The 14,092-nt window shown below is 42.6% G+C and overlaps 1 protein-coding gene across 1 annotated transcript; it reads left to right on the top strand.

The window, feature by feature from the left end:
* Window positions 1-7,655: 7,655 nt before the first annotated feature.
* On the top strand, window positions 7,656-10,935 carry LOC109477759 (ras-like protein family member 10B). Its single transcript, XM_019779108.1, has 3 exons — window positions 7,656-7,889; window positions 9,748-9,934; window positions 10,482-10,935. The coding sequence occupies exons 1-3, from the start codon at window positions 7,675-7,677 to the stop codon at window positions 10,704-10,706; spliced, it is 627 nt and encodes a 208-aa protein (XP_019634667.1). The 5' UTR covers window positions 7,656-7,674; the 3' UTR covers window positions 10,707-10,935.
* The last annotated feature ends 3,157 nt before the right edge of the window (window positions 10,936-14,092 follow it).

Raw genomic sequence — 14,092 nt, 5'->3', positions numbered from 1 at the left:
GACGTCCCTAGCCGAAGCTAGGTACTCATTTACACCTGAGTGAAGTGAGGAAAGTCGTGTAAACTACCTTTCCCAAGGGTACAACGTCGGGCGCATGTTCGGACTTGTTCGGGTACGACCCGGAATCGAACCCGGAATCGAAGCCGGGTCTCCCCGTTTCATAGTCCAGTGATGTACCACTACACCACACGACGCCACGACGCCGACGTTTCATAGACATGTTTAGTGATACCGGTAGAGCCTTAATCTTAGCGTAGTCAGTACCTAACCTGTGGAACGTTGAACTTTGCCAGCGTTCATTACGTATACGTGCTTGAAATAGGATCACCTCTGGCATTTGAACATGAAGCTTGTTATACGGGCCCACACACACCCTTTCAAGTCTTTCAAACCATCGGTTTTCAAAAGGTTGTTGTCATTATCGTCCACACGATGCGTTTAATTGGCTCTTTCAGGAAGGCGCGTTTGATATAGGGTCGAATTGCCTTTGACTTGAGTTCAAGCTCGGTCAGCTTTAGCAGAAGCGTAGTTCGTATGGGTCAATTAAAGCTGCCTTTCTTGTACAAGGATGACCCTTAGACTGTGATTTTCCCAATTGGAAACTGCTATCTAGTACGTGTCACAGAAGGACAGCTGGTACGTACATTCCACCCACGGGTTAAGTTCGATACAAAATACACTCAGGATGTGCTTATTAGGCCACTACAAGTAAATTTGATGAATGACATCCTCTGCAGACTCCAAATCTAATGCGATAGGGAAAAAAAACAAGCGGGCCTAAAAAAAACAAGATTCCTACATTTAATAATTTTTAAATTTTGACATCACAAACCTTGCTATTCACGAAATGATACCTATATTGTGCTACGTTTACTGCCAACTATTACCGCATCCATTTCTCACTGAAACAGCTTTGAAAAATAAACGTTTTCAATCATTGTACAAATGGTTTTGATTCAGTGGGAACATCACATATACACAGCCAGCATCACATATAAAAGGAATGAAATACGTACATCACTGCATCAAAGTAAAAGAAAATCAAAAACATTAAAGTCAGAGCCTTGTCTTGTCTCTTCATATATTTATCTGCCATCCACGTTCCGGCATGACAACAGACATCTTTACCCATTTTCGGCATGTTGGCAACTGTCAGAGGGCAACAAAATTCCTTGTTTTCTTTTCCCAAAATCAGGGGAAAATTATATGCGCGCGCTGATGTCACCCATAAACATTACTTGCCGTGGCCTTACGAGTTGGCACAGGAATATGGTTGCCATTATGTATTTCTTAAGGTATGGGTCTGAAGGCTTAGATACATACTACTAGTATCTCCCGACCCGCCTTTGCTTTCGTAAGACCTGGTAAACCACCTAGTTCCACGCAGCAGGCTATAATTCAGACACGCAGCGCCGACAAATTAGATGATCCCGCTGCTATGACGACCATTATAATCCTGTCATGTAGGTCATATTTAACTACGTGTTGCTATGGAACACGTTTTCTAGAGCTTATACAAGCATATTACCGGAGGGAAGTGCTTATTATGTTTCCCATTTACGGTACTAAATTCAGGCCTCGAAATTCATTTTGGGGAATAGGTGCACTGGTGCTCCCAACCTAAAAAAATTGGGTGCACATTTTTTTGGGGGGTGCACCATATAAAATATATAATAAAATTAGTAGAATGTCAGAAAAAAAAAAACTAATCATGTTTCTTTACTAAAGAAAAGTACTACAAGAATGATTTTATTGTTCTGCGAACACCTAGTTAAGAATAGTTGTATACTAGCTATTATCAATAAGAATAAGAATAAATATACTTTTAACATTTTAAGATGTATATGTAAACCTACAAAAATATTTCAGGGCATCGGTGCACCCACAGAAAAAAAAGGGTGCGCTTATTATAGGTGCACATCGCGGCACCCAGTATTTCGAGCCATGTGAATGCACATGTAATACACCCTGCTGGATTCAAAATGAGACCAGAAGGAGTTGAGTGTTATTTGAGGCTTGAGTAGCCATCTGGCTTACCAAACCACTTATATAACGAGTGAAAACTCAATAGGTGGTTTGCATGTACTAGTATACATGAACCCGAATCAACAATTTACCATAATTATTACATGTTCTTCTTACTAAAAAGTATTATCATCAGTGCAAAGACAATAAATGTTTGATACTTGGTAGATGTATGCGTGATGCAATTTAACATAATATCACGTTCTTCCTAATAAAAAGTCTTATCATCAATGCAAAGACAATAAACGTTGATACCTGACAAATGTGTGTGTCAAGCAGTAATATAATATGAAGTGCTAAACGTGAAAACTGCTTTCAAAACTAATTTGACACAACAAATCGAAGATTTCATGCCTCCATGACATATTCAGATTTGAATATTTCTTCATCACGAAGACGTCGACATTTCTGTTTTCAACAGATCACAACATGAGTAATTGTGATGAAGATTTGATTATAAAGCGGCCTGGGGTGGCGGACTGCGGTCACAGAATTCGTAATCAGTTTTGACTACGCGTATACGGGACACATCCTTGGAAAACATCAACAGAACGTAACAGAAGGGGCAAGGTCGGGTAGCTGTTTGGCCTATAAATTAGTTCCACCAGTTTAAGGGTGTTTTGTACGTGTGCGTATGGTCATGGCTATTGGCTATTCAACCCTAAAAATGTTGCACTTCTTAAGTTCCACACGGTATCTATGTTAATGGTTAGATCTCAGTGTATGAAATTGATTATTTTACCAGACATGTTCAAATCAAATTTTCGGACGGCCTATAATGTTGACAACCTACATGTAGCTGGAGCACGTTGGCATTTCTCTCTAGTTAGCCATCGCTACTAATAGCTGGATCACAACAGTTGACCTCCCACTAGAGACCCAGATATAAGTAGTCATGGCGTGCTAGTAGGAAATGCTAGTGTGCTACAGGGCTCTTTTTGCCCTCAATTCAATACCCCAGACGCCTCTTCTTTGAGCTCAAATCAGGCCATGTTGATTTGATGAAATCAGCACGCGCATGAAGTTTCGTCCGCCCCCCCCCCCTTCCAAAAAAAATTTGACCATACAGTAGCAGTCACACAGGGCACCAGCAAAATGAGCAAATATATGCCGTAAATTGAAAAAAAAAATATTGGAAAACGACACTAATGTCGTAGAATGATAAAATAGATTCCAAAGGAAGAAAAGAAAATGCGAAGAAATGAAAACGAAGAGTCTATTATTCGCCATACCACACCTTCATGACCATGAAAGGCACGCTCGCATCAGTTTTGGGGGTTCCCAGAGGATGTCACCCATATAATCAAATCAACATGGCCTCAGGTACACGGCAATCACATCACAATTCATCGGTGTTTCTCATTTCTCAAAGTACGTTTGATCTACCTTAGTGTCCGCCCTTGCCTGGTCACCATTGGGGAGTGTTAAGCTCAAAGGACTAATTACATGTAGACCGTTCCCTTGGAGTGTAAGGATGCCCCGCATTCTGTGATTGGCCGTGGGGAAAACAACTGCCTGCATGGCCGGCCGACACGAGTGGGGCGTACTGAGTAGATTTTGCAAGGTTAGAATCTGGCCGCATAAAGGACATTTTTCCATTGCATTACGGATACATGTATATAATGATATGCATATATAAATATGCAGAAAATATCAAATCATTATGATTATGAAACAAGATTGAGCTATAATTATTTGCCAACACAAAAATTTGGACTCACCATTTTTTGTGTTGGCAATTATAGCTCAATCTTGTTTCATAATGACTTCTACCAACACAGATGAACTTCCAAGATAAAATGGAAAAACATATTGTTTTTGCTCAGTTTCCTCTTCCTCTTCTTCTTCTCCAAACACTAACCTCTGAAATGGCCAATGACCTGATTTGTTGACGTCTGTCACCATGGTAACTGGTGTTGAGTTACATAATGTTGCAATCTTATAGTAGGAGGGATTTAGACTCCTGTCTGAATATATGAATGTATTTGAGTAAGAATTAACAGAGCAGACCATGTGCCTACCTAAACATTATGCATTTGCTTTGCAAATGTTACCTTTCAAGTTTAAAGATGTGTTACGAAGAAAATACATTTTAACCAACACACGTCCGTCTGGTTTTAAGCAGGTTTGAAATTACTCTCCAAGCAGAGGTTGTGGGGAATGATCGTTACCTTTTTATATATGGCCGGTTTTTTTTTGTCCTGATCCCCACCACCCGTCGGTGGCTAATGGAGCTTCCCTGGCCAATGGATACTGCCTGGCCAATTTGATACTGTCTTTTTGCCACCGAGAGGCCTAGGGATCTGCTTGGAGATTAGTTTGAAATATGTTACCCCGAAATTTATAAAATGTAGAGCCGTCCGCATGTAAATGATCCACAGTTACCCTCCTAATACGGCCAAAACCTCCCTCCTGTTTGCATTATTAACCTTGTATTTACGTGCTGCCAAGGGTAATAAGCTCGATCAACCTCAATAGATGGCTGCGTACGTCATAGTAAGGATCTACACGTGGAGAGGCCTGATTATCATATCCAGTATGTTCCTTGTGTAAGAGTGTATGCTGCTGGGACAGCGGCCAGGCTCTACTGCTGGCAGAGCTAACAGGTAAAGAGTCTATTTCTACACGAGCTCCTGCAGTGCATACATGCATGTTCTTTTGTTGTCTCGTTGTGGTTTGAATATGAAAGAAATTTAGCTACCAGGAGAAGATTTGGGGTCTTCAGTTCTTCGTGTCGTGCGATAGTCTCTGAATAGGTTTTTCCGCAGGGGATTGCAGCCTCCAGGGTGCAGAGCTGAGCTACTGTTAGTGACGGTAAGATTTGGCATTACATGTACATCCGTAGAATTAGCTTGTGCATGCTATTTGCAGCACCGTACCGCTAGCTTGTTCTTCCAGTTTGCAAAGATGTAATAGAGAATGCTTTTGTTTTATATATATAACGCTATATAATATATTAACCACAACAATGACAGTCGTTTACTTACCCAGCTCTTATACAGTGGACCTATTGTATGTGTGAAGCAACAGCAATGATAAACAAAGTCATTTGCTCAATTGGTTCCTTTCCGCAAACCAAATTGATGAAACCACGACGAAACAGTTTTCTTTCAATAACAGATTGCCTTCTGTAGTATACATGATCTACCAAGAAGTCTTGGTTTTGTTTTTGACAAAAAAAGAGTATTTTACAGTGCCCAATTTCCTTCTCTGTATAGCAAATAATCTGTAGCGTACAGAAAACCCAGAAAAACACGTGTTGACGAGGAAAGACCAGTCGACACAAGCAAATTGGACTAATTGGCACCTGCTACCATGTGTTATGGTTGCCCTTGTTGCTATGGCAGCGTTTTTAGACATCAAACGGTCGCCAGATGAAATGAAAGCTGGCGTCCAGGTTGCTGGGTGCGTGTGTGGGCGAGGGTCAGGCCGCCCTTTGATGTACGCCGCTGAACCGTTAGAGTGAATCATCTGTTTTAAACGTTTCGCCGCCCAATCCATATCATATAAACTGCAGGTAACGACAGGCGAGGGGTGCAGGCTGCTCCATAAAACGTGGGGAGGGGGGAGTTGGTTGAAATTTTCCCTGGCCCCATTATCCATTCGTTTATGCTCGTTTTACTTCAAGCGAGATATGTTGTACACCTTCTACTTTGTTGAAAGACAATAAAAGTATGTAATATTCAATAGAATTTCTTACTAATTCTTTTACTCAATTTTTCACTTGTAACGTTGCATCAAATTTGTCTCTTAAACATGAATCTCCTACATTTGATTTCCGGGAATTCAGAGATCCTCCTAACCGACCTTCATGATCATCAGTGATAATAAATGTACTATCCCGAAAGCGTATGTACTTCGAAGTGAACCCTTAGACACAAGACATATTCCAGGCAACACGGAAAGATTAATCGGTACGTGACTGGCATCTCCCGCGGCAGATAGTCGGACCGTTCCGCACAGCCATTCATTCAGTCGGAACCACAGTCCATGAATGAGTGAAGGCGGACCTGCCTGACTGAATGCCAAGTACAAACACAGAACCTGGCGTCTGTTCTCAGTCTAGACATACAGTTGTGTGACTTTATGAGTGGCGTTCAGACGTCGAGACTGGAATAAATGCATTGTAACATTGCTATCAGAAATGGTATCCCTCTCTGTTTCTCTTCATTCTTTGGCTCTCTCTCTCTCTCCCCTCCTCCCCCCCCCTGTGTGTGTGTGTGTGTGTGTGTTCGTGCACATGGATGGCATTCAGCACCAAGGACAGATACGTTTATTGTCTTTTTATGTTTATTTGAGTGTCTCTCCCTCTCTCTCTCTCCCTTTCTCTCTTTCTCTCTCTCTCTCTCTCTCTCTCACTGTGTGTATGTGTGTGTGCGTGCGTGTGTGTGTGTGTGTGTGTGTGTGTGTGTGTGTGTGTGTGTGTGTGTGTGTATGTGTATGCGTGTGTGTGTGTGTGTGAGTGTGTGTGTGTGTGTGTGTGTGTCTATTACGGCTCATGGCTTATGTACCAGTGTGGGTTTGGTTATAAGAGCCTAAGGCTGGCTGATGTACATGTGTGGGTTTGTGTGTATGTGTGTTTATAACCTGTTGCCACGGAGACAGATCTACAGCATGCCCATATAAGGACATAACGTGAAACCCATCCTTCCTCCCTGGGTCCAGGGCGGTCAGTGTTCTTCCGGTTTACCTTAACCGTGACGTCATCTACATAGTATTTCCTTCTTTGCCGTTTCCGCCGACGCCAGGGCCGGAAGTGACGTAGTCGTATCTTCAAGCGCTTGAAACCGTTTGGGCGGAATCAGCGGGGATAGCCGCACGGCGTGGGGCTCATTTATACCGCGCAAAACGTCTGCGTAAGGAACATTCCATTTCAAAAGGGGTATAAGATTGCGCGCATTTTCTTATTATTCATTCACGCTATCTTCGACGGTGCATTTCGCCTAGTACCTGCATTACTACATTTTTTAAAATTGTTGGCTTTTTTCTATTATCTACATATGTAGTTTAAGGAGAATTGGACAAGAGGCGATTCTTTAAAGTGCGTATCTATAGTAATTGTCTGCCTAAGGCGATTTTCCTACACTGCCGCTTCGCGTGCTTGCGTGCGGCAAAAACGTCAATGGCGAGTCTCCTCCATGGTGCTTTTATCTTCCAATCTCTTAGAGCTTACAGGCGATCCATCGCGTTTTTACCGTCCGCAACAATGCGCCCATGCGGACGTCAATCTGTAGACTGCCGTAAGAGCAAATGCCATTCAGAGGTCTCTTTGTAGTATACGTATTAATGTAATATTTCAGACGGCTTTCTTCCTTTTATTTCCTAGGTGTACCCTGGAGCGTACAGGTGAATGGAAAACGCATTAATTCCCGGAAGGACGACCAAATAAGGCAGAAGAGTACAACGGCGGCAATCATCATTTCAAAGAGACGTTTGAATTGTAGCGTCGGTGACGGTTGTATGACGCGCCGGTGCTGCTAAACAGGTGACTGGGAGAACGTTTTACCGTCAGTCTGCATCTCGGCACTCCAAAGCATGCAGCAAGAAGACAGCGGAGTTTAGCAAACTGGAGTACCCGTTTGGCTGCAAATTCTCCATCGGTAACAGGGTTAGGTAGCTGGGAGAAGGTTAACGTTTTTAAAACCAACCATGGTTGAGCGGTTGAAGATTGCAGTCATGGGAGCTCCCGGTGTGGGAAAGACCTCGATCGTGCAACGCTTCGTACGGAACTCGTACACGGACGAGTACTCGGCGTCGGTCAAGAGGAAGGTGTACCACACGGCTGTAGTGGTCAACGACCAACTGTACGAACTGACCATCTTGGACATCCCGGGTGTTTTACCTCACCTTCGAGCCAACAGCCTGTAAGTATTGTTTGTGTGTGTGTGTGTGTGTGTGTGTGTGTGTGTGTGTGTGTGTGTGTGTGTGTGTAAATGGATGGCATTCAGGACCAAGGACAGATACGTTTATTGTGTCGTATCTGAGGTAGTCTCCACCAGACTCCTCTGCAGGTTGAATTAATAGTAGAAATCGGCCTGAAAAGAATGTAGCTGACCAGGGGAGTTTGGCCGGCCTGTATTCAGGCAAACTGGACCCTGTATGGCCAACCAACCCCCCTGGCCAGCTACATTCTTTTTAGGCCGATTTCTACTATTAATTCAGCCTGTAAAGCGGTCTGGTGGAGACTAAATCCGAGGGCTGAATTCAAGCCATCGGTTTGCTGAATCTCAAGAGTGGCTGCCATAACTCAGATGACCTCAAGTATATTCAGTAGAATATTTGCACATGGTATACATCAGTCAGTATCATTTTAGAACTCCGTTTACTTAACCTTGCGGCCGGACAAAAATATCTTCGTGCGGCGCCGTGAGTTCAGATTCAGGTACGTGGGCTGCAACGAAACAAGTTCATTGAAAAATCAATTGACAGTACAGTAGTTCCCGTAATTGCAATAAATCAGTGTGTATAAATAGATGCACCTGGTACATTTTCTGTAGCGTTGATAGGTGCCGTCTAATTTAATAGAGACAAACAAGCAATTCAATTTGGTGGCAATGATTGCAACAATAATCATACGTGTTACTATTTCGGGTGGAAGAAAATTCATCTAATGGGTTACAGCCAAATAAATTGCTTAATACATATGTACTACGAATTTCGTTTCTGTATATAGTTCAGTAATACTGTTGCGTTGATTGCCTAGTTGGAATTCAACTGGTAAGGTTGAATTTAACGATTTAGTACCGATTCTGTTTCAAATTAGGCTCTGTAATCATCTGAAGACCCACTAGGAATATCTTAGGGATATCTGGATAGACTGGTAATATTTCAATGGATCAAGATATCTTGCCTGCAGTAAATGTGTTAATTCTTCCATGCTTAAACATGGCACTGAAATACAGTTCCTGCTAACATTCAACTATGATAAGTATTATTCACTGCACGACGTTTGTTAAAAATATACATACTTTGATATTAGGGAGCATCATACTTTCAATTCTTGATCCCTGCTGCCAGAAAACTAGACAGTCAAAAGAGATATTCCATTTAAAGAAATCTGCTTGGAGATTACCGTCTGTACGTCTGTCAAAAGTATCTGATTGGCTAGCCGCCAGATCGTCGGTTAGTCTGATTTTTTTCGCGAACGTCTGTTTTCGTCTGTCGAACGGCTAAAATCAGATTTTACCGGAGAAACGTTGCACGCAGGATCAGGGCTCTTCCATGGTAAGTTGCAAAGGACGGACGTCTAGGTGGAGCCCATGGCCACCTTCTTTCATTTAAATATCTTGACTAAATGAGACGTTGGGCTGCAAGATAGTAACGTCTGTCAGGAAGGACATGTAGGCTTTTAGAACTTCCATTGGTGGCAACGATGTTGTTCTAGACCTAAAAATAGCACCGTGAAAATAGAATGATGTCTGGCACGCGGATTGACTTGAATGGCTGATTGGTTGATTGATTGGTTGGTTGATTGATTGATTGATTGATTGATTGATTGATTGATTGACTGATTTATTTGCTTATTGAACTATTGATTGATTGATTGATTGATTGATTAGGTGGTTAGCTTCTAGTTCAACATGGGTCCCTTTTCATCATGTGCACCTGTTGGCGATCTTTCGAAGGAGTGCAGAGCAACTCAATATACTTGAAGTTCAGCATATCTGAGAAGAGGTAAAGGAAAATATCATGACCATATCATTTCTTCAAAATGTCTTGCAGACACGACTGGCAGGACTTCCACGACTTCCAGGTCCTGGGTTCGCGGAACGAGCGCGCGTTTATCCTGGTTTACGACATCAGCTGCAGGGACAGTTTCGAGTACATCAAGCTGCTCCGGGAACAGATCATAGAGACCCGGCGGACGGCTCTGTCACAGGAGGTGCCGGTCGTCATCGTGGGGAACAAGGTAAGTATCTCTCAATCAGCCGGTGAAGGTTACACATCCAGGACCTGAGGTAATAAGATACGTGTAGGGGTGGGTAGACAAAGGTCACCATTTCGAGCAGGCGCAGAAGGCCCATTTTGAGAGAGCATCCAAATCTACTGTTAACAGCCTTTTTCTTGGCAAATCTTGCTACATGCTGGTATTTTGTAGCTAGAGCGCGTTTTCTTTGTATTTATTTCGTTGGAAAATACTGGCCTTTAGGCTTATCTTCGATGCTGGGTAGAACTCTAGAAGTGATGCTGTGTTGTTGTGTTTGGTGGTGTTTAGGGGGATCAAAAGTCAGTGCGCCCACCCTACGCTATGGTGAGTTTTTGCCAAGTTTATAAAAAAAATAATTTTGGGCTAAATGGACAACTCAGAGGTCAAGCTACCCTGTCAATGTGAGTTTTCAATAAGTGAACTCTCAAGTAGGTGATTTTTACAGCTCCTTTCCTAGATTTTTACCATGTATTTCAATGGGAGCTCCAAATGCTGGACTATGCCCTACTCTCGTCTTTTTCTCTCGCAGCGAGATCTGGCGGATCGCCGCGTGGTCCCGCGCCGTGACGTGGCCAGCCTGGTGCGGAAGACGTGGAAGTGCGGCTACATCGAGTGTTCTGCCAAGTACAACTGGCATGTCACCTTCCTCTTCAAGGAACTCATGAAAAACGTCGTCTACGGAGGCAACAAGAACATCGCCACGTCCGTGCGCCTCAACGGCAACATGATGCGGAATAGATGCAGGGTGATGTAGCTGTAGTTCATGGTCAATCGCTAGGTGGCAGTAGAGAGCTGCTGCTGTAACCCCAAGGACACCGTGCGTGGCCTCCACTATGTACTCCAGTCCAGGGCTTGTCACAAGCCGCCATCTCTTGTCGTTATGGTAACGTTGATAAGTGTTCTTTGTATTCATGAATTTCTGAGTAGGTTATTGACTATCTAATTCGATATGGATGGCGATATGTATTTGTCTATCGTGTTTTTCATCGTCTTTAATTTTCTTCGTCACCAAAAATGCGCTTAACTACTAGTATACCCTCTAAACGGTGTAAATGATACATAGAAAGCAGTAAAACGCTATTAAGATAGATGATACTGCTGTGTACCCTCTGGGCGTAGAAGCATGTATATTTCTTAAACAATGTCCGCAAGAAAAATGCTGTTGTACTTGTTTTATTAATTTGTTACTCAAGGGCTAAATGTAAAGATAATATATACCACAGAGTCCCAATGATAAGCAATAGGCTGGTGTTTTGTTGAAGGTCCCATGGCCCCATTGGCATTGTGTTCTTTACAGAAATATCACCCGGAACCTACCACTTGTAACCATCCCACTACAATAGAGACGTCACCATAGCGGCAGAAATATGGCGGGCCCCTCTAACACGTATTGATGTGAGCTAGAGGGGTTACGGGGAGGGGCATTCATATTGTTCAAATGTGGGCGGAGCCAGTGTAGCTGACTGTTTCGCGTCACTTTCAGTTTGAGAATTCTTATGTTTATGAATATATTTCCAGAAATGTTATACAGTTATATAAAGCGCATATGGTAAATGTAGCCACCAAATTCTGCTTCATATCCTTTAAATCATCCTGTAAATTTTATGAATGGTAAGATTTCAGGTTTAGAAAACGTGTATGTTAACAAATATATATATTTCCAGAGATGTAACAGTCGTAAAGCGCATATGATAAATGTAGCCACCAAATTGCCTGAAAGTTCGAATATTTAACACACAGTGATCTGGATACGGAGAGAAAGAGGTAAAGAAGCATAGTCTAACTATGTGACCAGAAATGTTGCGCGTCTGTACGCCCGATATATGAGGTATTTGATACTGTATGTAATATATCTATGCGGAAATGTACTCTCGATCGTGATTACGCTATTTTTGTGGGTCAAAGAATAAAGATTTATACAATATCTTTAAAGCTTTGTCAATACATTTTTTTGCATATCACTGGTAGTACATTCAAACCACAGCTGTGTGAATTCATGATCAATATGATTAAAAAATTAAAACTTACATATATCTATATATATTTTCTTATTATTTTCAGTTGATTATCTCCTGTACTCCCTAACGGCTAATTTAAGTTTGATGTTTCTGCTCTTTCTTGTACATGTATTCCTCTCTCTTTTCTATCTATCTTTCCATCCCAATTTTCCTTCCTCTAGCCCTAATCCCCACCCCCATAGTGCCTAATCCTCTCCTAGTGCCTAATCCCCTCCTCCTAATCCGTTCAGACCGCGGCGTCTGTATCAGTAATCTGTATCTCACCACCAACTCTCACCTCTGCCTCCGCCCACTATCCCCGGTGTCGGGCCAAATCCTTGAGCTACCACATACGTGAGAGACCAGGTGTTTAGTGTTAGGGTTAGGGTTGGTATTAGGGTTACGGTTAGAGTTTGGATCACTGTTCAGGGCTAGGGTTAGGGTTAGGGTTACGGTTGTGGTTAGGTTTTTAGTCTCCCACATTACGACTGAAAGCCAGGTGTTTAGGGTTAGGGTTAGGGTTAGGGTAGAGATGGGATCATTATTATATTGTTAAGGGCTAGAAGGATTAGACTTACAATTTGGGTGAGGTTAGGTTTAGTCTCCTTCATCATATCACGACTAAGCCCCATCCTACCCTTTGTCTCGGGTATATTAGAAACCCCCAACTAGTGTCGGAGTCGTGTATTTGGCAGGATAACGTATGTGGATTGACACCGGTTCCTCCATCCGTGTCAGGGACACAGCTGGATGACAACCTCTGCCTCCTTAATTTTCGAGCAGATCCTTGGGTGGCAAAAGAAAGTATCAAATTGGCCAAGCAGTATCCATTCGCCAGAGAGTGTCCATACGCCAACAAAGGATCTGCGTGTGGTCTCAGGCGAATGGATACTGCTTGCATTGGCCAATTTGATACTGTCTTTTGGCACCCTAGGATCTGCTTGGAGATTATGCCTCCTCCCTCCGCCCCCTAACCCTGGTTTCTCCATCCGTGTCAGGGACACAAATTGATGACAACCGGAGACGTGACCCCTCCCCAGCCGGCCACAGAGTGACCAGCCCCCGCCTGATAACACAAACATACCGGGTCAATCCTCTTGATTAACGCGGGGGCATCGATTGCAGTCAACCCCGCAACCTAATTTTCCCGGAGAGTTAGATTAAATTTTCGGACAGGCTGGGGTTTTTAATCACACTTTCGTTGGCGGAGCCAGCTGCGAAAACGACCAGACGCGTGGCGTCCGGGACTCGGCTACAGGCGGGACGTCTTACAACAGTCGTCTTTCATGGGAATCAGGAAGGAAATGGAGAAGAGACAAAAGCTATAAGAAGGTAGGTTGAACTACTTTCAAATATCTCACGTATCTGTAGTCACCCAACAAAGTCTAGACATTAGAGCGCGCTAGCCAACAGTATGTGTCACCAAAAAAAGGCGTGGTGCGTATAATGAAATGTAATAATGCTTACTTTTAAGCATATAATCTCGTAAAATGATTAGGCTTTCATTTAAAATCGACTCCATAAAGTCATAAAAGTTTTTTTTAAAACATGTTAAGCACGACTAAAGAAGAATGGGTTATGTAGATGCTGTTAATGTCAAAACCAATCATGGTATGTGTTAACATGTGTTACAACACAATGGTTGCTTTCCTCTGTAAGTTATCCTTATCATTCTTATGAATACATATCGAAAATATTGAAAAAAATGTACCAGCACTTTACTTCATTACGCCATACTTCGTTTACCTACCTATCAAAGAACATTTATGAAATATTCCCGTACCACAGACGAGCGGATGATGTTTTCAGCACCAAGGACAGGGCGTTCTTACCAGTAGATAGAAAAGGTATTTCACATAGAGGTGCGAACTTGTACAACAGACTACTTCGGAAAAACATCACTGTTAGGCCCTTTAACACTTGTCAGTCTAGAAGTTGTTGAAAAATATACATCGAGTGGGTTAAACTTAATCCTGGTGGTACGAACAATTCGCTAATTTTGGGAGGAAATGGCGGCTAAAACGGTTGGGGAGGTTTCATCTACAAGGTTGAGGCAGTTAGTGGCATATTGTACATGTAAGAAAAATGCAATGTTAATCTAGCAGAGTGTAATACATGTTTATATCAGAGAGGATGGATTTAG

This window comes from Branchiostoma belcheri, unplaced genomic scaffold (assembly GCF_001625305.1).
Source record: "Branchiostoma belcheri isolate BF01 breed outbred unplaced genomic scaffold, Haploidv18h27 scaffold41, whole genome shotgun sequence".
Taxonomy (NCBI): Eukaryota; Metazoa; Chordata; class Leptocardii; order Amphioxiformes; family Branchiostomatidae; genus Branchiostoma; species Branchiostoma belcheri.
This window is presented reverse-complemented; position numbering and strand designations above follow the sequence as displayed.